At 39.1% G+C, this 25,156-nt stretch overlaps 1 protein-coding gene across 1 annotated transcript in view; it reads left to right on the plus strand.

Moving 5' to 3' along the window:
• Positions 1-18,757, plus strand: part of COA5 (cytochrome c oxidase assembly factor 5) — a 30,768-nt gene extending 12,011 nt beyond the window's left edge. The window contains exons 2-3 of the mRNA XM_065929749.1: positions 16,033-16,116; positions 18,233-18,757. Coding sequence (XP_065785821.1) covers positions 16,033-16,116; positions 18,233-18,274 — 126 coding nt within the window. The 3' untranslated portion in view covers positions 18,275-18,757. The remainder of the gene's footprint in view (positions 1-16,032; positions 16,117-18,232) is intronic.
• The last annotated feature ends 6,399 nt before the right edge of the window (positions 18,758-25,156 follow it).

The following is a 25,156-nucleotide window of genomic DNA, read 5'->3' on the forward strand; positions in this document are numbered from 1 at the left end:
AGAGTTTTAGAAGGATAGGCATTAGCTCTTGTTTAAATGTTTGATAGAATTCACCTGTGAAGCCATCTGGCCGTGGGTTTTGTTTTTTGAGAGGTTTTTGATCACAGTTTTTATTTCAGTGCTTGTAATTGGGTGGTTCATAATTTCTATTTCTTCCTGGTTCAGTCTTGTAAGCTTAAACTTTTTAAAAATCCTATCCATTTCTTCCACGTTGTCCATTTTATTGCCATATAGTTATTCATAATAGTGTCTTATAATCCTTTGTATTTCTGCATTATCTGTTGTAACCTCTCCTTTTTCCTTTCTGATTTTGTTGGTTTGATTCTTCTCTTTTTTTCTTGATGAGTCTGCCGGAAGGTTTGTCAATTTTGTTTGTCTTCTCAAAGAACCAGCTTTTAGTTTTAATAATCTTTACTATTGCTTCTTAAATTTCTTTTTCATTTATTTCTGCTCTGATCTTTATGATTTCTTTCCTTCTGCTAACTTTGTTTTTTTTTGTTGTTGTTGTTGTTGTTCTTTTTCCAGTTGTTTTAGGTGTAAAGTTAAGTTGTCTATTCAATGTTTTTTTTGTTTCTTGAGGTAGGGGTGTATTGTATAAACTTCCCTCTTAGAACTGCTTTTGCTGCATCCCATAGGTTTTGAGAGAAGACAGTGGCACCCCACTCCAGTACTCTTGCCTGGAAAATCCCATGGATGGAGGAGCCTGGTAGGCTGCAGTCCATGGGACCGTGAAGAATCAGACACTGAGCGACTTCACTTTCACTTTCATGCATTGGAGAAGGAGATGGCAACCCACTCCAGTGTTCTTGCCTGGAGAATCCCAGGGACAGCAGAGCCTGGTGGGCTGCCGTCTATGTGGTCGCACAGAGTCGGACACAACTGAAGCGACTTAGCAGCAGCAGCAGCAGCAGCATAGGTTTTGAGTTACCATGTTTTCATTGTCATTTGTTTCTAGGAATTTTTTATTTCCCTTTGTTTTCTTCAGTAACCTGTTCATGATTTAGAAACATTGTTTCATCTCCATGTGTTTGTGTTTTTAGTTTTTTTCTTGTAATTGATATCTAATCTTAAATTTCCTGAGGTTTGACTTGTGACCCAAGATGTGGTCTATCCTGGAGAATGTTCCATGTGCACTTGAGAAGAAAGTGTATTCTCATGCATTTGAATGGAATGTCCTGAAGATTATCAATGAGATCCATCTGGTCTAATATGTCATTTAAGGCTGGTGTTTCCTTTTTAATTTTCTGTTTTAATGATCTGTCCATTGATGTAAGTGGGGTGTTAAAGTCTCCTCCTATTATTGTGTTACTGTCAGTTTCTTCTGTTATGTCTGTTAGTGTTTGTCTTATGGATTGAGGTGCTCCTATATTGGGTGCATAGATATTTACAATTGTTATGTCTTCCTCTTGGATTGATCCCTTGATGGTTATGTAGTGTCCTTTCTTATCCCTTATAATATTCTTTGCTTTTAGGTCTATTTTGTCTGACATGAGGATTGCTTCCCTAGCTTTCTTTTGATTTCCATTTGCATGGAATATATTTTTCCATTCTCTTACTTTCAGTGTGTATGTGTGTTTAGGTCTGAAATGGGTTTCTTGTAGACAGCATATATATGGGTCTTGAATGTATCCATTCAGCCAGTCTGTGCCTTTTGGTAGGAGCACTTAATCCATTTACATTCAAAGTAATTATTGATATATATATTCCTTTTGACATTTTCTTGATTCTTTGGGGTTTATCACTTCTGGACTGCAGATTTTCTGCTGAAGGATCAGGTGTTAAATGTGGGATTTCCTTTGTATGTTACTTGTTGCTTTTCCCTTGCTGCTTTAAACATTTTTTCTTTGTGTTTAATCTTTGTTAGTTTGATTAGTATGTGTCTTGGTGTGTTTCTCCTTGGGTTTATCCTGTGTGGAACTCTTTGCATTTCTTGGACTTGATTGACTATTTTGTTTTCCATGTTGGGGAAATTTTCAACTAGACGCTGTCAGAAATTTTCTCATACCCTTCCTTTTTCTTTTCTTCTTCTGGAATCCCTATAATTTGAATGTTGGTGTGTTTAATATTGTCCCAGAGGTCTCTGAGACTATCCTCAATTATTTTCATTCCTTTTACTTTATTCTGCTCTTTGGCAATTATTTCCACCATTCTGTCTTCCAGGTCACTTGGCTCTCCTTCTGGCTCAGGTATTCTGCTGTTGATTCCTTCTGAGTATTTTTGATTTCAGTAATTGTGTTGTTTGTCTCTGTATGTTCATTCTTTATTTCTTCTAGGTCTTTGTTAATTGATTCTTGCATTTTCTCCATTGTACTTTTGAGGTTTTGGATCATCTCTACTGCCATTATCCTGGATTCTTTTTCAGGTAGTTGCCTACTTCCTCTTCATTTATTTGGGCTTGTGTGTTTCTAGGTTGTTTCTTCATTTGTGCAGTATTTCTCTTTCTTTTCTTTTAACTTATTGTGTTTGAGGTATCTGTTTCTGAGACTTGAGGTTGAATTCTTTCTTCCTTTTGGTTTCTGCCCTCCTGAGGTTGGTCCAGTGGTTTATAAGTTTTGTGTAGGGTGTGACATGTGCTTGTGTTCTGGTAGGGGGAGGTAAGTTGTTACCCCACCCCAATGGCAGGGCTGAGTGAGGTGATAATTCTGTCTGCTGATGATTGGGTTTGTATTTTTGTCTTGTTTGTTGTTTGGATGAGGCGTCTTGCACAGGGTTCTATTGGCAGTTGGGTGATGCTGGGTCTTGTATACACGTGGTTGGCTTTGTGAGAGTTCTCACTATTTGATACTCCCTAGGGTCATGAGTTCTCCGGTAGTCTAGGGTATTGGAGTCAGTGCTCCCACTCCAAAGGCTCAGGGCTTGATCATTTGCTGGGAATGGAGATTCCACAGGTAGTATGACATTTAATGGGATTAAAACAAATAACACACAAAAAAAGAGAAACAAAAGACACACCACAGACAAATGTCAGTTACAAAATCAGGCAATTGATAACTAAAATAATGGAATATACATACATAAATATACACCCATAAGCAAAACCAAACGGTCCAAAAAAAAAAATAAAGTACAATGGATTGACCCGTGAACAAAGGAAACCAAAAATAATATACACCAGTTAAGAACAAAACTAACCTAAAGCACAAACTGGAAAACAAAACTAAAGCAAGGTGCCAACTGGGGAATAAAGCAACAAAAACAAAACAAACTAACAAATATGGTGAGAAAAAGAAAGAGAATAGAAATGCAGTGTTAAATAGAGACAGACAGAGAAGACATATTAAAGATTAACTGAAGTGCGAAAAGAAGAGTAGGAAAAGCAAGCAAAGTAATAAGTGTAGAAAGAAATAGTAATATTTTAAATTTTAAAAGCTGAAATTAAAGAAAGGAAAAGGATAGAAAAAAAAATGAAGAAGAGAAAGAAAACCCCACAGAACCATGAAAGGCCAATGTAGAGGCAGAAGTATGTAACAGAAATAAAAAGTGTGATTAAGGAAAGTTCTAAAAAGCTTAAATAGATTTAATAGTGCTAATAAAGTCAAAAGCTACAACAGCAGATGAAAAAGAAAAAAAAAATCTGGAAGCAGCCACAGAACAGTCAACATATAAGAATAATAAATGTCTTTCTTGAGTCTCTGCTTTCAGCATCCATTCCCTCGTTGGGAGTCACAGTCCACCTTGCCTCCCTAGGATGCACTCCAGCACTGGGCTGGTGTCTGGATCTGCTATGGGGGCAGCTTAGACTCTAATCTGGTCCTACTCCTGTGTGTTCTTACCTCCAGTGTTCACAGCTGTCAGAACTAGTGCATTTTCTCTTGTGAGAATTCTCAAACATCCTTTTATATACTCCACAGATACAGAGTCTGTGCAGTCGATGGTATGGATTTAGTCCACAGTTTGTACAGCTAGTGGGAAGGTTTTGGGTCTTCCTGCTTAGCCACAGTGCCCTGGGTGTCAGTTGGGTCTACATGTGGGTCGTCTTAGAGGGCTCTCTGACTTGGGTCCTTTTCTGTAGCTCCTCAAGTCAAACACATAAAGGGACCCCCCTGGCTGGAGTCCTCCTCCTCTTTCCTGAGCCAAGAGCTTGAAGGGCCAGTCTCTCTACTCTTCAGCTCCTGGTGTCAGCATGTGGTGAGAGAGATGCTCCGGTGATGGTTCCATCCCCTACACATGACTGAGCTTATTGCTTCCCCTCAGTGGCTGGTTTTCCACCACAATCTCCTCACTTCCCCTCGGGCTGTCTCCCCACAGTCAACAGAAATCCTAGCCCTGGGATTGCTCTACAATCCCTGCACTCCAGCTTACAGCCACTGTGCCTTCTAGGGGACCTGTCTGGGGTATGTATGGCTGCAGCCAGGATTGTCTGTGTGATTCTCATTCCATTTAGACTGTCACAGATCAGCTGCTTCACTGTCAGCATCAGATGTTTCTCCTCTCACCCAAAGAGTTGCCCCGATGTGGGGATCAGACCCTTGCTTCAGTTCCCCCACCCACTGAGGGCAGGTCCAGTGCTACTAGCTCTCCTAACTCTCCTGTTTTTCCCCATACTTCCTTCATCCTACCGAATTTTGCATGGTTCTATATATTCTTTCCCAGTGGTCAGGTACTCCTGCCCGCTCTCAGCTGGTGTTCTGCGAGCACTTCTGTGTCTGAAGGTGTATTCCTGATGTATCCGTGGAGAGAGATGTACTTCCACATCCACTTACTCCTCTGCCGTCTTTTTCTCCCCTTGTCTGCTTCTAACTGTTGCTTCCTGACCTGCATACAGGTTTCTTAGGAGACAGCAGAAGACAGGTAAGGGGATTTGGTATTCCCATCTCTGTAATAATTTTCCACAGTTTGTTGTGAGCCACACAGTCAAAGGTTTATCAGGGCAAATCACAGGGCAAAAAAGTAGATGTTTTTCTGAAATCCCCTTGTTTTATGATCCAGTGAATGTTGGCAATTTGATCTCTGATTCCTTTTCTAAACCCAGCTAGTATATCTTGAAGTTCTCGGTTCATGTAGTGCTGAAGCCTTGCTTGAAGGATTTTGAGCATAACTTTACTAGCTAGTGAATTGAGTGCAATTGTTTGGTAGTTTGAACATTTTTTGGCATTGCCTTTCTTTGGGATTGGAATGAAAACTGATCTTTTTGGTCCTTTGTCCATTGCTGAGTTTTCCACGTTTGCTGACATATTGAGTGCAGCACTTTAATAGCGTCATCTTTTAAGATTTTAAATAGCTCAGCTGGAATTCCACCATCTTCTCTAGCTTTTGTTTGTTTGTTTTTTCTTTGCTTATGTTTTTATTTTTATTTTTAAAAATTAATTTATTTTAATTGGAGGATAATTACAGTATTGTGATGGTTTTTGCCATACATCAACATGAATCGGCCATAGACATATATGTGTCCCCCCCATCCTTAATCCCCTTCCCACCTCCCTCCCCACCCTATCCCTCTAGGTTGTCCCAGAGTGCCAGCTTTGGGTGCTTTTGCTTCTTGCATCAAACTTGCACAAGTCATCTATTTTACATATGGTAATATATATGTTTCAATGCGATTCTCTCAAGTTATCCCATCCTTGCCTTCTCCCACTGAGTCCAAAAGTCTGTTTTTACATCTGTGTCTCCTTTGTTGCCCTGCATGTAGGATTGTTGGTACCATCTTTCTAAATTCCATATGTATGTGTTAATATACAGTATTTGTCCTTCTCTTTCTGATATACTTCACTCTGTATAATCAACTCCAGGTTCATCCACCTCATTAGAACTGACTAAAATGCATTAGTTTTTAATAACTTGAGTAATATTCCATTGTGTATATATACTACAGCTTCCTTATCCATTCATCTGCCAATGGACATCTAGGTTGCTTCCATGTCTTAGCTATTGTAAGTAGTGCTGCAATGAACATTGACGTACTTGTGTCTCTTTCATTTCTGGTTTCCTTGGGGTTTATGCCCAGCAGTGAGATTGCTGGGTTGCATGGCAATTCTATTCCTGGTTTTTTGAGGAATCTCCACACTGTTCTCCACCAACAGTGTAAGAGGGTCCCCTTTTCTCCATATCCTCTACATCATTTATTGTTTGTAGACTTTTTGATGCTGACCATTCCAGCCTGTGTGAGATAATACCTCATTGTGGTTTTGATTTGCAATTCTGTAATAATGAGAAATGTCAAGCATCTTTTCATGTGTTTACTAGCCATCTGTATGTCTTCTTGGAGAAATGTCTGTTTAGGTCTTTTGCCCACTTTTTGATTGGGTTGTTCATTTTTCTCAAATTGAGCTGCTAAATATATTTTGTAGATTAGTCCTGTGTCAGTTGTTTCATTTGCTATTGCTTTCTCCCATTCTGAGGGCTGTCTTTTCACCTTGTTTATAGTTTCCTTCATTGTGCAAAAGGTTTACATTTAATTAGGTCCCATTTGTTTATTTTTTTATTTCCGTCACTCTGGGAGGTGAGTAAGAGAGTATTCTGTCTGTTTTTGTCTGAGAGTTTTATAGTTTTTGGTCTTACATCTAGGTCTTTAATCCATTTTGAGTTTATTTTTGTGTGTGGTGTTAGCAACTGTCCTAGTTTCATTCTTTTAAACATAGCTGACCAATTTTCCCAGTATCACTTGTTGAAGAGACTGTCTTTCCTCCATTGTATATTTTTGCTTCCTTTGTCAAAAGATAAGGTGTCCATAGGTGTGGATTTATCTCCAAACTTTCTAGTTTGTTCCATTGATCTGTATTTCTGTCTTTGTGCCAGTACTGTCTTGATGACTGTAGTTTTATAGTATAAAGTTGGGGAAGTTGATTCTAGTTCCATTCTTCTTTCTCAAGATTGCTTTGGCTATTTTGGATCTTTTGTAGCTCATACATATTGTGAAATTATTGGTTTTAATTCTGTGAAAAATACCATTGGTAGTTTGATAGGGATTGTGTTGAATCTATAGATTGCTTTGGGTAGTATATTCATTTTCACTATATTGAGTCTTCCAATCCAAGAACATGGTATTTCTCCATCTATTTGTGTTATCTTTGATTTTTTTCATCAGTGTTTTACAGTGTCTGTATGTCTAAATATTTTATTCTTTTCATTGCAATGGTGAATGGGATTGTTTCCTTACTTTCTCTCTCTCTTTTCATTGATGGTGTATAGGAATGCAAGGGATTTCTGTGTATTCATTTTATATCCTTTGAATTTACTACTTTCATTGATTAGCTCTAGTTATTTTCTGCTGGCATCTTTAGGGTTTTCTATGTAGAGAATCACGTCATCTGCAAACTGTGAGAGATTTACTTCTATTTTTCCATCCTGGATTCCTTTTTCTTCTTTGATTGCTGTGGCTAGGATTTCCAAAACTATGTTGAGTAGCAGTAGTGAGAGTGGGCACCCTTGTGTTGTTCCTAATTTTCAAGGAAATGCTTTTAAGTTTTAGCCATTGAGGATAATGTTTGCTGTGGGTTTGTTGTATATGGCTTTTATTATCTTGAGGTATGTCCCTTCTGTGCCTACTTTCTGGAGAATATTTATCATAATGAGTTTTGAATTTTGTTAAAGGCTTTCTCTGCATCTATGGAAATAATCATATGGTTTTTATCTTTCAATTTGTTGATATGGTGTATCACATTGATTGATTAGTGAATATTGAAGAGTTCTTACTTTCTTGGACTAAAGCCCACTTGATCTTTTTAATATGTCATTGGATTCTGTTTGCCAGAACTTGTTGAGAATTTTTGCATCTATGTTCATCAGTGATATTGACCTGTAGTTTACTTTTTGTGTGTGTGGCATCTTCATCTGGTTTTGCTATCAGAGTGATTATGGCCTTGTTGGATGAGTTTGGAAGGTTTCCTTCCTCTGTGATTTTCTGGAAGAGTTTGAGTAGGAAAGGTATTAGCTCTTCTTGAAATTTTTGGTAAAGTTCACCTGTGAAGCCATTTGGTCCTGGGCTTTTGTTGGTTGGAAGATTTTTTATTATAGTTCTGTTTTCCATGCTTGTGAATTTCTACTTCTTCCTGGTTCAGTTTTGAAAGGTTATACTTTTCTAAGAATTTGTCCATTTCTTCCAAGTTGTCCATATTATTGGCATATGGTTGCTCATAGTAGTTTATGTTTGTTTGTATTTGTGTGTTATCTGTTGTAATTTCTCCATTTTCATTTCTAATTTTATTGATTTGAGTAATCTCCCTCTTTTTTATCTTGAGTTTGGCTAACAGTTTGTTTGGTTTATCTTCTCGATATCTTTTTCATTTATTTCTGCTGATTTTTATGATTTCTTTCCTTCTACTAGCTTTGGGTTTTTATTGTTCTTTTTCTAGTTGCTTTAGGTATAAGGCTAGGTTGTTTATTTGATTTTTCTTTTGTTTCTTGAGGTAGGCTTATATTGCTGTGAACTTGCCTCTTACACTGCTTCACTGAATTCCGTAGGTTTTGGGTTGTCATGTTTTCAGTATCATTTGTCCCTCTGCATGCTTTGATTTCCTTTTCTCTCTTCAGTGGTCTGCTGGTCACTCAGAGGCGTGTTGTTTGGCCTCCATGTGTTTGTGTGTCCTTACGGTTTCCTCTTCCTGTAGTTATCTAATCTTACAGTATTATGATCAGAAAAAACTCTTGAAATGATTTCAGTTTTTTAAAACTCACCAAGGCTTGATTTGTGGCCCAAGATGTGATCTATCCTGGAGAATGTTCCATGCACATTTGAGAAAAAAGTGAAATCCATTGTTTTGGGATGAAATGCCCTGCAGATATCGATTAGGTCTGTGTGTTCCAATGTATCATTTAAAGCTTGTTAATTTTCTGTCTGAATGATCTGTCTGTTGATGTGAGTGGGATATTAAACTCCCCCAATATTTTTGTGTTACTATCAGTTTCCCCTTTAATAGTTGTTAGAATTTGCCTTATGTATTGAGATGTTCCTATGTTGGGTGCATATATATTTATAATTGTTACATCTTTTTCTTGGATTAACCCCTTGATCATTATGTAGTATCCTTCTTTGTCTCTTATAACAGTTCTTTTTTTTAATGTATTTTATCTGATATGAGTATTGCTACTCCAGCTTTCTTTTGGTCTCCATTTGCATGAAATATCTTTTCCATCTTGACAGTAACACAAAAATATTGGGGGACTTTAATATCGCACTCATACCAACGGACAGATCATCCAGACAGAAAATTAACAAGCTTTAAGTGATACATTGGACCACACACACCTAATCGATATCTGCAGGGCATTTCACCCCAAAACAATGGTTTTCACTTTTTTCTCACTTTTTTCCATCCTCACTTTCAGTTTGTATGTGTCCCTTGGTTTGAGGCGGGTCTCTTGTAGGCAGCATTATATAGGGGTTTTGTTTTTTTAGTATCCATTCAACCAGTCTTTGTCTTTGGTTGGAGCATTTAACCTACTTATGTTTAAGGTAATTATTGATAAGTATGATCCCATTACCATTTACTTTATTGTTTTATAAACCTTTTCTGTGTTTCCTGTCAAGAGAAAATCCTTTAGCATTTATTGAAGTGCTGATTTGGTGGTGCTGAATTCGGCTAGCTCTTGCTTGTCTGTAAAGCTTTTGATTTCTTCTTTAAATCTGACTGAGATCTTTGTTGGGTTGAGTAATCTTGGTTGCTTTTTCCTTTCATCACTTAAATATATCCTGCCAATTGTTTCTGGCCTGCAGAGTTTCTGTTGAAAGATTAACTGTTATCCTTATGAGGAGCCCCTTGTGTGTTAGTTGTTGCTTTTCCCTTGCTGCTTTTAATATTTATTCTTTGTGTTTAATTTTTGTTAGTTTGATTAATATGTGTCTTGTTGTGTTTCTCCTTGGGTTTATCCTGTATAAGACTCTCTTCTTGGACTTGGGTGGCTATTTCCTTCCCCGTTGTAGGTAAGTTTTCGGCTGTTATCTCCAGTACTTTATCACGTCCTTTCCTTTTATTGACTTCTGGGACGCCTGTGATTCGGATGTTGGGGCACTTAACACTGTCCCAGAGGTCTCTGAGGCTGTCCTCATTTCTCTCTGTTCTTTGTTCTTTTTTGCGCTCTGTTTCACTTCTTTATACCACTCTATCATCCAGCTCAGTTATCCTTTCTTCTGCCTCAATTACTTTACTGTTCCCTCCAGAGTATTTTTCATCTCAGTTATTACATTGCTCATTACTGATTGGCTGTTCTTTATTCCTTCTAGGTCCTTGTTAAACATTTCTTATGTCTTCTCAATCTGTGTCTCTAGTCTACATTTCTGTATCTCCATTTTGTTTTCAAGATTTTGTATCATCTTTACTATCATCATTCTGAATTCTTTTTCAGGTAGACTCCCTATTTCTTCATCTTTGGTTTGGTTTGGTGGTATTTTTCATATTCTTTCACCTGCTGGGTATTTCTTTGCCTTTTCATTTTATTTAATGTTCTGTGTTTACGGTCTGCTTTCTGCAGGCTGGAGGGTCATAGATCTTAATTGTGGAGTCTGCTCCCTGTGGGTTGGGTTGGCCCAGTGACTTGTGAAGGTTTTCTGGTTGGGGAACTTGTGTCTGTTTCCTGGTGAATGGAGCTGGATTTTGTCTCTCTGGAGGGCAATGCAGTGTCCAGTAGTGAGTTTATGGTTTTGGTATACCTTTGGGCAGCCTTTTTTTTTCTTAATGTTCAGTGTCATGTTCCTGCTTTGCTGGAGGATTAGTGTGGGGTGTCTTGCACTGGAGGTGGCTGGTTTTGGGGTGGACCTTGATCTCAGTGTAGTATGGAGGTTTTGGGGTAGGCCCTTATCTAATAATGTTCCCTGGGGTCAGGAGTTTTGTTCTGGTCCAAAGTTCTGGAGTTGAGCCTCCTGCCTCTGGGTTTTGGTCCCCACCTTTTACAGTAGCATCAAGACTTCAGCCACACAGCACGGAAGACAAAACCACTAGGTTAATGATGAAACAACTCTCCACATCCAGAAACAAAGAGATTCACAGAGTTATACAGGAAAGAGAAGAGGGAGAAAGGAGATACAGGTGATCAGAAGGAGAAAAGGGGGAGTCAAAAGGGAAGGGACCAATCAAGCCAGTAATGAAATCCCTAAGTGAAATTGCATATTGAAAATTAGACTCTCAAAGATACAAAATTAATAACAAAAGCTCAAAAAGCAGAAGTTAAAAACCTAAAGTAAAAATTAGGCTCCCAAAAGTACAATATACAAAAAGCCAGAGTCAAACATAAAAATAGAGAATGTGGAATTTATTTAAAAAATAAGTTTTTTTAAAGAAAGATATAAGTAGGCTATTTTAAAAAAAGTTAAAGGAGTACTAAAGAAGCATATTAGGGCAGTATGAGAGAAAAAAGAAAAAGCAAAGGAACGGGGAAAAAGAGGGGAAAAAAGATAAAATAATAATAAAAAAAGGAATTTAAAAATAATAAAAACTTTAAAAGTAATAACAAGAAAAACATATCTAGAAATGTCTCTGGAGCTGTTGTGGGTAGTGTGGGGTCAGTTCAGTGTCACATATTCCCTCGTTTCTGCTTGTACTTGTTCTCAAAGTCTGTGGTTGCCCCTCAGATGTACCGTCACAGCTTAGCTGCAGGATTTTAATCTGTTGCACCTGCCAGCTCTGGAGCGGTGCCCCCTGCTTTTCATTGCTTAGGCTGGCCTCTGTTTGCAGGTCCCTCTTCGGTGCCCAATTTCTGCCCTGACGAGAGGGTGAAAGTGGCCACTGATATGGGCTCACTTGCTCAGCTGTGCTCTGGAGGGGGAGGGACGCTGCAAACAAAGCACACTGGCCTGCGTGGGGAGCACCTGCAGGGGATGGGCCACACGGGGGTCGCCACAGCCCCAGGCAGCGTGCACCTCCCACGTCCAAGCTGCTCAGGCTCCCGGGGGCACCGCGAGGGCACAGTCCCTGGTGGGCTGTGCATTTCCTCAGGGGAGCTGGTCTCAGGCTGTGACACCGCCGGCAGATGTGAACCATCCAGGACCCCGGGAAGACGTGGTGAGCGGTTGGCAGCCTGCTCGGTGCTTGGTGGGAAGTATGGTCCCTGGGGCTGAGACTGCAGTGGCCCTTTGCCTTTCGCCTCTGGCTGTCCTGCACCTGTCTCTCTGCCTCCAGGGAGAGCCACAAACAGCAGCTCTCCTTTGCTGTTTGTGAGGGTGTGACCCTTTGTTCTGTGAGTGCCCCCGGGGTTACGGTGCGGCCCTAGAGCCTTCCCGAGGGAAAGGTCCTGTTTTTCTTTGTCCCTCTGTTTGGGGTTCCCCATTCTGTCTGTGCTGTGTCACGCTGGTCCCCTCACTGAGTCCTCATGGCGTTCAACCCCGGTCTTTTCCCCAAGGCCCGACCGTGCAGCACGCACCTCTGCACCCAGCCCCACTCACTGCGGGGTTGCAAGCATGGGAGCTGCTTCTTGGCTGGTAATTGCCTTTCGGCAGGATTTCTGTGGTGATTTTTTTATGCTGCCTCTGAGATTCCAAAGCTCCCCACTGATTCCACCTATGAGACGTCTTCCTATTGTGTGGAAACTTCTCGAATTCCTCCCCAGGACAAGTCTCCATCCTGAAATCCTTCGCCTCCCTTTTTGTCTTTATCCTTTGTGCCACGTGATTTCAGAGAAATTGGTATCTGGGGTCCTCTGCCAGCGTTTAGAAGTTGTTTTGTGGAGGTTGCTCCACACGCAGGTGATCTTTTAATGTGTCTGTCGGGGAGAGAGTGGTCTCCCCGTCCTGTTCCTCTGCCATCTTGGAACCACTCCCCCCCAGCTTTGTTTGTAGTGATGCTCCCTAAGGCCCAATGACTTCGCACTCGAGGATATCTGGCTCTTAGTGAGTGACTACACCACCATGGTTTTCTGGGTCTCTGGCACCTTTTTGGTAAAGTTCTGCTGTGTATTCTTGCTACCTCCTCTTAATCTCTTCTGCTTCTGTTAGGTCTTTAGCATTTCTGTCCTTTATTGTGCCCATCCTTGCATGAAATCTTCTCTCAATATCTCCAATTTCATCAGTGAGATCCCTAGTCTTTCCCATTCTGTTATTTCCTCTCTTTCTTTGCATCATTCATTTAAGAATCAAGTAGGCAGATCTAATTAATCCCTTGAATCTATTTGTCACCTCCACTGTATAATCATAAGGGATTTGATTTAGGTAATACCTGAATGGTCTAGTGTTTTTCCCTACTTTCTTTAGTTTAAGCCTGAATTTTCCAGTAAGGAGCTTATGATGTGAGCTAGGTAAGAGCTAAAATTTAGTAGTATTTCAGTAGGTAAACATTCTGTTACCTCCACTAACTTTGTTCATAGTAATGCTTCTTAAGACCCACTTCACACTCCAAGATGTCTGGCTCTAAGTGAGTGGTCACACCACTGTGGTTATCTGGGTCATAAAGAGCTTTTTTGTATAGTTCTTCCACATGTTCTTTCTACCCTTTCTTAATCTCTTCTGCTTCTGTTAAGTTGTTACTGTAACATTTTATAGGAGGCAGTGACCAAAACCATGCAAAAGAAAAAATAATGCCAGAAAGGAAAAGTTCAGTTCAGTTCAGTCGCTCAGTTGTGTCCAACTCTGCGACTCCATGGACTGCAGCATGCCAGGCCTCCCTGTCCATCACCAACTCCTGGGGTTTCCTCAAACTCATGTCCATCGAGTCGGTGATGCCATCCAGCCATCTCATCCTCTGTCGTCCCGTTTTCCCCCTGCCTACAATCTTTCCCAGCATTAGGGTCTTTTCAAATGAGTTAGCTCTGCATCAGATGGCCAAAGGATTGGATTATCAGTTTCAGCATCGGTCCTTCCAATGAACACTCAGGACTGATCTTTAGGATGGACTGGTTGGATCTCCTTGTAGTCCAAGGGACTCTCAAGAGCCTTCTCCAACACCACAGTTCAAGAGCATCAGTTCTTCGGCACTCAGCTTTCTTTATAGTCCAACTCTCACATCCATACATGACCACTGGAAAAACCGTAGCCTTCACTAGACGGACCTTCGTTGGCAAAGTAATGTCTCTGCTTTTTAATGTGGTATCTAGGTTGGTCATAACTTTTCTTCTAAGGAGCAAGCGTCTTTTAATTTCATGGCTGCAGTCACCATCTGCAGTGATTTTGGAGCCCCCAAAAATAAAGTCAGCCACTGTTTCCCCATCTATTTCCCATGAAGTGATGAGACCGGATGCCATGATCTTAGTTTTCTGAATGTTGAGCTTTAAGCCAACTTTTTCACTCTGCTGTCACTTTTAAGAGGCTGTTTAGTTCATCTTCACTTTCTGCCATCAGGGTGGTGTCATCTGCATATCTGAGGTTATTGATATTTCTCCCAGCAATCTTGATTCCAGCTTGTGCTTCATTCAGCCCAGCGTTTCTCATGATGTACTCTGCATATAAGTTAAATAAGCTGGGTGACAATATACAGCCTTGATGTACTCCTTTCCCGATTTGAACCAGTCTGTTGTTCCATGTCTAGTTCTAACTGTTGCTTCCTGACCTGCATACAGGTTTCTCAAGAGGCAGGTCAGGTGGTCTGGTATTCCCATCTCTTTCAGAATTTTCCACAGTTTATGGTGATCCACACAGTCAAAGGCTTTGGCATAGTCAATAAAGCAGAAATAGATGTTTTTCTGGAACACTCTTGCTTTTTCAATGATCCAATGGATGTTGGCAATTTGATCTCTGGTTCCTCTGCCTTTCCTAAAACCAGCTTGAACATCTGGAATTTCACGGTTCACATGTTGCTGAAGCCTGGCTTGGAGAATTTTGAGCATTGCTTTACTAGCGTGTGAGATAAGTGCAGTTGTGCAGTAGTTTGAGCATTCTTTGCATTGCCTTTTTTCAATTTAAGTCTGAATTTGGCAATAAGGAGTTCATGATCTGACCCACAGTCAGCTCCATCTTGGGTGGCCCTACACGGCATGGCTTAGTTTCAGTGAGTTAGACAAGACTGTGGTCCATGTGATCAGATTGGCTAGTTGTCTGTGGTCGTGGTTTCAGTTTCTCTACTCTCTGATGCCCTCTCTCAGCGCCTGCCGTCTTACTGGGGTTTCTCTTACCTTGGACGTGGGATAGCTCCTCACGGCTACTCCAGCTCTGCGCAGCCACCACTTGCTGCAAGTGGTTGTCTGAAAAACCAATGGTTGTCTGGGATTTACCTACTAAAATACTACTAAATTTTAGCTGTTATCTGCTTTCACAGTTACTTTATCAAGTGTGATTTTTAAAGTCTTATTATTTGTTAAGAGTCAGAAATAGCACTAATCTTATAGCAGTACCAGCTAGTGAACTTCAACAATATCCTGTCTTGTTGGCAGAAAGGGAATGGTTCAATCCAATTTTCTTAAGCTCTTATGAGCTTTCACTGCTTAAAGACAAGTTAATTACACATTGAGCCCAAGAAGATCTTTCCTCACCAGTATATATAAATTCTGTTAAAAACTTCACTTTCCTTTTCCAATTCTTACTCAGTGAGCTTCTCAGAATAGAGAACTTGACTGTGTGAAGGTAAGGGGTGGGAAAATGCAAAGATGTGTTCCAGGTAGACTTGCTTGTGTAAAAGGATAATGTAATTGGAGACTTTCAAGCAAGCTGATCCTGGCTTCTAGGACAAAGCCCTCCCCTTCGCTCCCAGTGCTCCTGAACTCTCACCTGCATGCCCTCTCTCTCCCGCCTCTGTCGCCGTGTCTCACACACCATCTCCCCTGTCTTTAGGACTCCTTGAGTGTGTAAGTTTGAAAAACACTGAAGAAACCCCAGTACTGCTTTCACCTCCACTCTTTTCCTTTCTTACACATAAGGAGCTAGAGATTTCAGTTTCTAGATCTTTATATAAACATTTTAAAGAAAAGTGCCGCATGGAAACCAGTGTTTTCAAGAATTCAAGGGTATCCTTAAAGTGCCCCCAAATTATTTTACACATTTTTTATTTTATCCTTTTCTCCTTAGGTACCGAGAGTTAAAATGATTTATGAATTATTTCTTTTTTTTATGAATTATTTCTTATATAAATTACTGTTTTCTCCTTTTGCTTAGCTTAAAAAAAAAAAACAAAACTGGACAGTTACTTTGGTACTTTGTGAGAGAATTTTCCATATATTTATATTGTTTTTGTGTCATAGGAAGGAAAATCCCCTCGGCAGTGTCTGAAGGAAGGAAACTGCAAAGCTTTGAAATACTCATTTTTTGAGTGTAAGAGATCAATGGTAAGTGGCTAAAGATTTTTAAAAGCTTATGCTCAAAATTAGCTCTGTGGATTTAAATATGTGAGTGACTTAGTAATTATAAATAGATTGCAGTGATGTCACTTGGGAAAAAAAATGTATTTTTTCTCACCCAGTGAATTAATGTGAGGTTCATGGAAACCCACTGCTGATTGCTCTGTTATGCTGACCACAGCAGCTGAACTTCATAAATTTCTAAAAAAGAGTTAAGACCACGGTCTTGGCAAGTACAAATGGAAAAAAGTTGATGTTGATCCCTGTGTATTTGGGTCATTTGGCAGTTACACAGCCACAATGTGGGAGTCTAGAGTGTGTGCCCCGTGCCTTACATGTGGGTGTGACTAGAAGAAATGTTGGCACCTGTGTTTGAGTCTGTAGTGATGAACTGTGGAGAAACAGCCTCAAGGACATCACAAATCTCATGGTTTCTACTCTAGTGTTCTTTGATTCAAAGATCTACAAAGGTCTTTGGAATAGAAACCAGGAGCTTTGTCTTTGTGAAAAGAAAATAAGAAATCACAAAAATGAACATTGCTTTAAAAACAGCAGCAACTTTAACTTGAACATGTTCTTGATTGGTCAGCAGCACTTAAATCCCTTTCCTTTTGTTGATAGGAGAAGCAGAGCACATAGGATATTATAATCTGGGAGGCTGGAGAAAAACTTTGCTAACTAATCAGATCCAGGGAGGTGTAAAGTGAGATTAAATTTGGCAATGCTTTCTCAAGTGATACAGTTCTTTGCCCTATTTTCCTGTCATTTAATGTAGTAAAAGAGGATTTTCTTGCCTTCTCCCACACAGTTTTGTTACCCTTGTAAAATGCAAGCCTTTAGACCTTTCAAGAATGTTAAATCATGTTTATATAATTGAGAAGTCATAAAGAACAGTTAGTGTAGGAGGCGATGAGGTGTCCTTGTTAATCACAATGACTGGATTTGTAATAAACTCCGTGTTAATTCCCATCCTGAAGCTCAGGCTTTGATCTCCAAAGAACATTAAGAAATCAGAACATGTAAAACTTTTCCACAGTTTATCTGCCTTCTGCAGACATTTGTAATAATCTTGAGTAAAAAGTAAACATGCTTCTGACCATTTCTAAATATCAGTACAAGGCAGAACTTCATTCACACTTTGACTTCAGAAAGAGCAGTATTGGGAACTTTTTAGCAGATTTAAGAGATCTTGCCACCTTTCTTCAAGACTAGGACTTACTGTTAGTCCTCCAGTGTAAGGAACTAACTGTTGCAACTTCAGTTGGCAAAAACCTGAAATAAAATGATTTAAATTGTGCTGGTAATTTTGCTTAATATTTCAAACAATGGGTATGTAACTCAGAGTGAAGGTGAGATGGTAGGTTTGAATTGGCTGTGCCCTCTTAATAAATAGCATCTCATCATCCTGATCATGATTCCCCTGTTTGAAGAGTACTTACTTTTTGAAAATGTGGCTCTTAGCTACTGTATCTAGTGCTCAGATGAAGAAATAGTGGTCTGTCCCACGCTGGCTGTGTTGTCCTTATTAATAGAGTTTAGCTCTAAACTAATTCATTCCTCTGGGATTTCTGTGAAATGGTATTGACTGTGCAGTTTTGCCTTCTGTACTGACTAGGACCCTCCATCCTGAGGCACCACTTAAGAAGTGGCTGTACTGTGAGGCCTAAGTCAGAGAATATGCAGTTGACCGATGAGTAGCAATTTAAGGATTTGTAATCTCAAAATGGCTGTGTGTTGCATATATTTCATGGCTCTTTCCTCAGTTACTACATAAAGACTCTAAAAACACTTGAATATTAACCGAAATAAAGCTTAATTAGAAAGTCAGCTTTGTTAGAAGAATAATGTATATTGAGTGTACTCCAGAAAAAAAGATAAATGTAAGTTGGACTCAAGAAGAAAATTCTTCCTGTGACCGTAAATGGAATTTTTGTTTTTAATGCCATCTTTCCCTCTGTTATTTTTTTTCCTGCCCTGAGCTGTGACAGTTGCCTTTTTGATTTGCTGGAAGCTGGTTTACTCCTCTCATGTAGTAACACCTGTTACCAAAACTGTGTTTGATTATGGTGTCCAAATTATGATTTACTTGTGTATTTATTTTCAGTTGGATGCCAGATCAAGATTCAGGGGAAGAAAAGGATATTGATACTACTATGTTGAAACCAAGATGAAAACAACAAAGGACTCTGGTCATTAAACCAGAGAAGCCAAAATAAGAAACATACTTTTTGTTACATCTGTTCAGGTGGACCAGTTTTTTTCTCCATGAAACAAGAAAATGGATGAGTTCTGGTTTTCAGTAGGTATAAACGATTCTCTTGCTCTGAGTTATTCTTAGAATAAAAATTTAATTGAATAGTTGTGAGCTGAGAACATAATAGATGTGTTTTAAGAACTGTTCTGAAGCACACGGAATGGAAAGATTGTAGTTTCCACTGACTTCTCAACCAGATGACACAATTTGTGCATCCTTTGTCAGTACTGTGGAGGCCAGGGGTGGGACCGTGAGAATCAGCATGCAGCCTGATGATAAAATATCCATCTGGAAGGTGTAGGCTAAAACTTTCTTTTATTCAGATTGTACTATTTAGTTCCAAAATAAATTGTGTTTGACTGCTTGGTGAAGAAATGCTTCCCCTGCACTGATTCATTCAGTAACAACCTCGAAACGTTAATGTCACTCATTAGGCAAAGCTGGGACTGTGCAGCCAGGCCTTCTGGCCTCCCTCTCCTGAGTTTTTTTTCTGTTTCCTGACCTCATTTTCAGGCTGGCCCTCTCTCCATAATGGGGAAGTGGCCAGTGTCCCGTCCCCCGCCCTCCAGCCGCCAAAGCACAAATCCTTAAAGTCTCCGATCCAAAAAGAAGAAAGATCACCTCCTTTTCTGGGGTCCACTAATCAGATCCCACAAAAGGACTCTTGTCTTCTCTGGAACACCTGCCCTTGAATTCGACCAGTCCCTGTGGGAAAAGGGGCAGGACCCCATGGTCTTGGCCAGGGCTGGGTCTTATGCACTGTATTTGGTGATTCATGCCAGAATCACCTTAGTTGAGTGGTGGGCCTTATCCTAAAAGGAAAGGATTCAGAGCAAACTGAAACAGTAGGTGTTGACTTCAGAAGGCAAGACTGAAAATTATGAAATACTTGAAAAAGTTTAGAATCACAGTGATTTTATTCCAGTCACATAATACAGTAGAGCCAGATATGAATACAAGTTTCCAGTTTTATTTTCAGGATTGAAGAATGATGGAAGAGCCATTGCTTCTTCATAGGTCTGCAGTTCACTGGAGTTAGAGCAATCAAGGTATTCTGTAGCCCTTTGCTTTCTTAAAGGTTCACCTAAAGTGAAAATTCTACATCTGCACTGGTCCTTGTTGCAGAACATCACTGAGGTCTATTTTATATATTATTCATTGGGAAAGAGAAAATGATAGATTTTTTTCAATAACTTGTATATTAAGTGCCACAGCTTTTATTAAAAGTTAAGTTTGTTAAGAACCTCAAATTATGTTATAGAGCCCTATCTTTTTTTAGTTACAGCTTTTTTGAGAGCTTCATTGGGAGAAATTCAAATACCTTAAAATTCACTCTTAAAGTAAAAATTCAGTTTTTTTCTCTTAGTAGTCACAGAGTCATGAAGCCATCACCACTGTCCAATTCCAGAGCATTTATATCACTCCAGAGAGAAGCCCTATCTCCATTAGCAGGTATTCCCTTCTCTCCTTGGGTACCCCAGTTCCTAGCAATCACTTATACATTTTCTGTCTATAGATTCACTTATTCTAGACATTTCATAAACTTAGAATTATGTAATATGTGACCTTTTGTGACTGGATTCTTTCTCCATGTTTTCAAGGTTCATCTACATGTAGCATCCATCTGTACTTATTTCTTTTTATTGCTGAATAATATTCCATAGTATAAATATACCACATTTTATTTAACCATTTATCAGTTGATGAATTTTTGGGTTGTTTGTACTTTGGGGCTATTATGACTAATGATATGAACATTCATGAATGAATTTTACGTGGACATGTTTTATTTCTGTGTCATATGGTAACTCCAGCTTTAACTGATGAACTGCCAAACTTTCCACCACAATGGCTACATCATTTTACATCCCCACCAGCAGTGTATGAGGATTGCAGCTTCTCCATATCACCAACAGTTGTTATTTTTCATATTTTTGTTTGTTTTTTATATTATAACTATTTTTAAGTCATTTTTGTTTTTTGAAAATTGTTTTGGAGTATAGTTGATTTACAATGTGGTGTTAGTTTCAGGTGTGCAATAAAATGAATCAGCTGTGAGTGTGTGTGTATATTTCCCTTTTGTAGGTTTCTTTTTTCATACATGTCATTACAGAGTATTGAGTTCCCTGTGCTGTGCAGTAGGTCCTTCTTATCTGCTTTATTATAGTAGTGTGTATATGTGCATCCTCATCTCCCAGTTTCTCCCCTCCCCACTTACTCCCTGCTAACCTTAAATTTGTTTTCTACATCTACAACTTTCTTTTTTTAAAGATAAGTTCATTTGTATCATTTAAGATACCACATGTAAGTGTTACAGCACTGTTTGTCTGTCACACTTCACTCAGTATGACAATTTCTAGGACCATCCATGTTGCTGCAAATGGCATAATTCTGTTCTTTTTCTTTGGCTGAGTAATATTCTATTGTATATATGTATCGCATCTTTATACACTCTCTGTTGCTGGACATTTAGGACACTTCCATGTCTTGCCTATTGTAAATAGCATTGCAGTGAATATTGGGGTGCTTGTATATTTTTGAATTATGATTTTCTCCAGATATATGCCCAGGAGTGGGATTGCTAGGTTATATGGTTGCTGGTGGTGGTTTAGTTCCTAAGTCGTGTCCAACTCTTGCTTACCCTCTGTCCATGGGATTCTCCAGGCAAGAATACTGGAGTGGGTTGCCATTTCCTTCTCCAGGGGTTCTTCCTGACCCAGAAATAGAACCCAGGTCTCCTGCATCACAGGCAGATTCTTTACCAACTGAGCTATGAGGGAAGCCCTGCTATTTTCAGTTTTTTAAGGAATCGCCAAAAAAAAAAAAAAAAAAAAAAAGGAATCGCCATAGTAGCTGTACCAATTTACTTTCCCATCAACAGTGTAGGAGGGTTCCCTTTTTTTCACACCTCCTCCGGGCATTTATTGTTTCTGGATGGTCATTTTGACTGGTATTAAATGATACCTCTTTGTAGTTTTGATTTCATTTCTCTAATAATTAGTGATGTGTTAAGCATCTTTTCATGTGCTTTTTAGCCATCTGTCTTCTTTAAAGAAATGTTTATTTAGATCTTATGTGCTTTTTTTTTTTTTAACTGAATTACTTGCTTTTTTGATATTGAGCTGTCTGTACATTTTGGAGATTAATCTCTTGTTGGTTCCTTCATTTGCAAATATTTTCTTCCATTTCGAGGGTTATCTTTTCATTTTGTTTATGGTTTCATTTGCTATACAAAAACTTTTAATTAGGTCCCTTTTCTTTATTTTTATTTTCATTACTCTAGGAGGTAGATTGAAAAAGATCTTACTGTAATTAATGTCAGAGTGTTCTGCCTATGTTTTTCTCTAGGAGTTTTTTAGTATCTGGCCTTGCATTTAGGTGTTTAACCCATTTTGAGTATTTTTGTCTATGGTGTTCATTCTTTTACATTTGCTATCCAGTTTTCCCAGAACCACTTTGTGAAGAGACTGTCTTTTCTCCATTATATATTGTTGCCTCCTTTGTCATAGATAAGGTAGCCATAGGTATATGGGTTTATCTCTGGACTTTCTACCTGTCCATTGACCTATACTCTGTTGTTGTGCCAGTACCATACTATTTTGACTGCTCTAGCTTTGTAATCCTGTCAGGGGCCTGATTGCTCCAGCTCCGTTTTTCTTTCTCAAGATTACTTTGGTTATTCATGGTCTTTCATGTTTCCATACAAATTGTAAAATATTTTGTAATTCTGTGGAAAATGCCATTGTTAATTTGATAGGGTTTACATGGAATCTGTAGATTGCTTTGGGTAGTGTCATCATTTTCATAATATTGATTCTTCCAGTCCAAGAACATGGTATATCTCTCCATCTGTTTGTATCATCTTTCATTTCTTTCATCAGTATCTTATAGTTTTCTGAGTACAGATCCTCTGCCTCCTTACGTAGGTGTTTTATTCTTTTTGATGTGATGGTAAATGGGATTGTTTCCTTGAATTCACTTTCAGGTCTTTTGTTACTAGTGTATGGGGATGCCAGATATTTCTGTTAATTAATCTTGTATCCTCCCAGTTTACCAAATTCACTGAAGAGTTCTAGTGGTTTTCTGGTAGCATCTTTAGGATTTTCTGTGTATAGTATCATGTTATCTGGAAAGAGTGAATTTTACTTCCTCTTTTCCAATTTGGATTCCTTTTATTTCTTTTTCTTCTCTGATTGCCATGGCTAGGACTTCCAAAATTATGTTGAATAAAAGTGTTGAGAGTGGACATCCTTGTCTTGTTCCTGATCATAGAAGAGATGCTTTCAGTTTTTCACTGTTGAGAATGATGTTTGCTGTGGGTTTGTTGTATATGGCCTTTATTATGTTGCGGTAGGTTCCCTCTATCGGAGAAGGCAATGGCAACCCACTCCAGTACTCTTGCCTGGAAAATCCCATGGATGGAGGAGCCTGGTAGGCTGCAGTCCATGGGGTCGTGAAGAGTTGGACATGACTGAGTGACTTCACTTTCCCTTTTCCCTTTCATGCCTTGGAGAAGGAAATGGCAACCCACTCCAGTGTTCTTGCCTGGAGAATCCCAGGGATGGGGAAGCCTGGTGGGCTGCCATCTGTGGGGTCGCACAGAGTTGGACACAACTGAAGTGACTTAGCAGCAGCAGCAGGTTCCCTCTATTCCCCCTTTCTAGAGAATTTTTATCATAAATAGGTGTTGAATTCTGTCAAAAGCTTTTTCTGAACCTATTGAGATGACCATATGGTTTTTATTTTTCAATTTCTTGATGTTGTATCTCACTGATTGATTTCCAGATATTGAAAACTCTTTGCATCACTGGTGTAAATTCCACTTGATCATAGTGTCTGATCCTTTTAATGTGTTTTTAGATTCAATATGATCATGTTCTGTTGAGGACTTTTGCTTCTATGTTCATCAGTGATATTGGCCTATAATTTTTTTGTGTGATATCTTGGTCTGATTTTGATTTCAGTATGATGGTGGCCTTGTATTGGTAGAATGAGCTTGGGAATGTTCCTTTCTCTGAAATTTTTTTGGAAGAGTTTCAGAAGGGTAGCTGTTAACTCTTCTCTGCATGTTTGATAGAATTTGCCTGTGAAGTCACCTGATCCTGGATTATTTGTTTGTTGGAAGATTTCTAATCAGTTTCAATTTCAGTACTTGTGATTGGTCTGTTTGTATTTTCTATTTTTTCCTTGGTTTAGTCTTTAAAGGTTGTAACTTTATAAGAATTTGTCCATTTCTTCTAGGTTTTCAATTTTATTGGCATGTAGTTGCTTGTATTCTCCTTAAAATGCTTTGTATTTATGTGGTATCTGTTGTAACTTCTTTTTCATTTCTAATTTTATTGATTTGAATCCTCTCCTTTTATTCTTGTTGAGTCTTGCTGCAGTTGTTCAGTCACTAAGTTGTATCTCTTTGTGACACCTTGGACCCACAGCATGCCAGGCTCCCCTGTCCACTATCTCCTGGAATTTGCTCAGATTCATGTCCATCGAGTCAGTGATGCTATCTAACCATCTCATCCTTTGCTGTCTCCTTCTCCTTTTGCCTTGTCTTTTCCAGCATCAGGGTCTTTTCCAGTGAGTTAGCTTTTCACGTCCAGTGACCAAAGTAGTGGAGCTTCAGCTTCAGTCCTTTCAATGAATATTCAGGATGGTTTCCTTTAGGATTGATTGTTTTGATCTCCTTGCAGTCCAAGGGATTCTCCAACACCACAACTTGAAAGCATCAATTTTTTAGCACTCAGGCTTCTTTATGGTCCAACTCTCACATCTGTACGTGTCTACTGGAAAAACCATAGCTTTGACAGACCTTTGTTGGCCAAGTGATGCCTCTGGTTTTTAATACACTGTCAAGGTTTATCATAGCTTTCCTTCCAAGGAGCAAGCATCTTTTCTTTTTTCAAGTGTCTTTTAATTTCATGGCTGCAGTCACCATCCACAGTGATTTTGAAGCCCAAGAAAATAAAAGTCTGTCACTGTTTCCACTTTTTCCTCTTCTCTTTGCCATGAAGTGATGGGACCTGATGCCACGATCTTATTAGTTTTTTGAATGTTGAGTTTGAAGCCAACTTTTTTACTCTCCTCTTTCACCCTCATCAAGAAGCTCTTTAGTTGCTCTTCACTATCTGCCATTACAGTGGTATCATCTGCATATCTAAGATTGTTGATATTTCTGGCAATCTTGATTCCAGCTTGTGCTTCTTCCAGCCTGGCATTTTGCATGATGTACTCTGCGTGGAAGTTAAATAAGCAGGGTGACAACTCCTTTCCCAATTTTGAACCAGTCTGTTGTTCTGCATCTGGTTCTAACTGTTATTTCTAGACTTGCATACAGGCTTCTCAGGAGACAGGTAAGGTGGTCTAGTATTCCCATCTCTTTTAAGAATTTTCCACAGTTTGTTGTGATCCACACAGTAGAAGTCCATTAAGCAGAGGTAGATGTTTTTCTGGAATTTTTTTGTGTGATCCAGTGGATGTTGGCAATTTGATCTTTAGTTCTTCTGCCTTTTCTAAACCCAGCTGAAGGTTTATCAATTTTCTGGCTGAAGGTTTAATTTCATCTTCTCAGAGAACTAGCTTTTAGTTTCATTGACCTTTACTGTTTTCTTTATCTCTGTTTAATTTATTTCTGCTCTGGTCTTTATGATTTCTTTCCTTCTACTAATTTGGGATTTTGTTTGTTCTTTCTCTGGTTGCTTTAGGCATAAGTTTAGGTTGTTTATTTGAGGTTTTTCTTTTTTCTTGAGTAACATTATATTGCTGTAAACTCTCAAACCT

The sequence above is a fragment of the Muntiacus reevesi genome, chromosome 3, assembly GCF_963930625.1.
Source record: "Muntiacus reevesi chromosome 3, mMunRee1.1, whole genome shotgun sequence".
Classification (NCBI taxonomy): domain Eukaryota; kingdom Metazoa; phylum Chordata; class Mammalia; order Artiodactyla; family Cervidae; genus Muntiacus; species Muntiacus reevesi.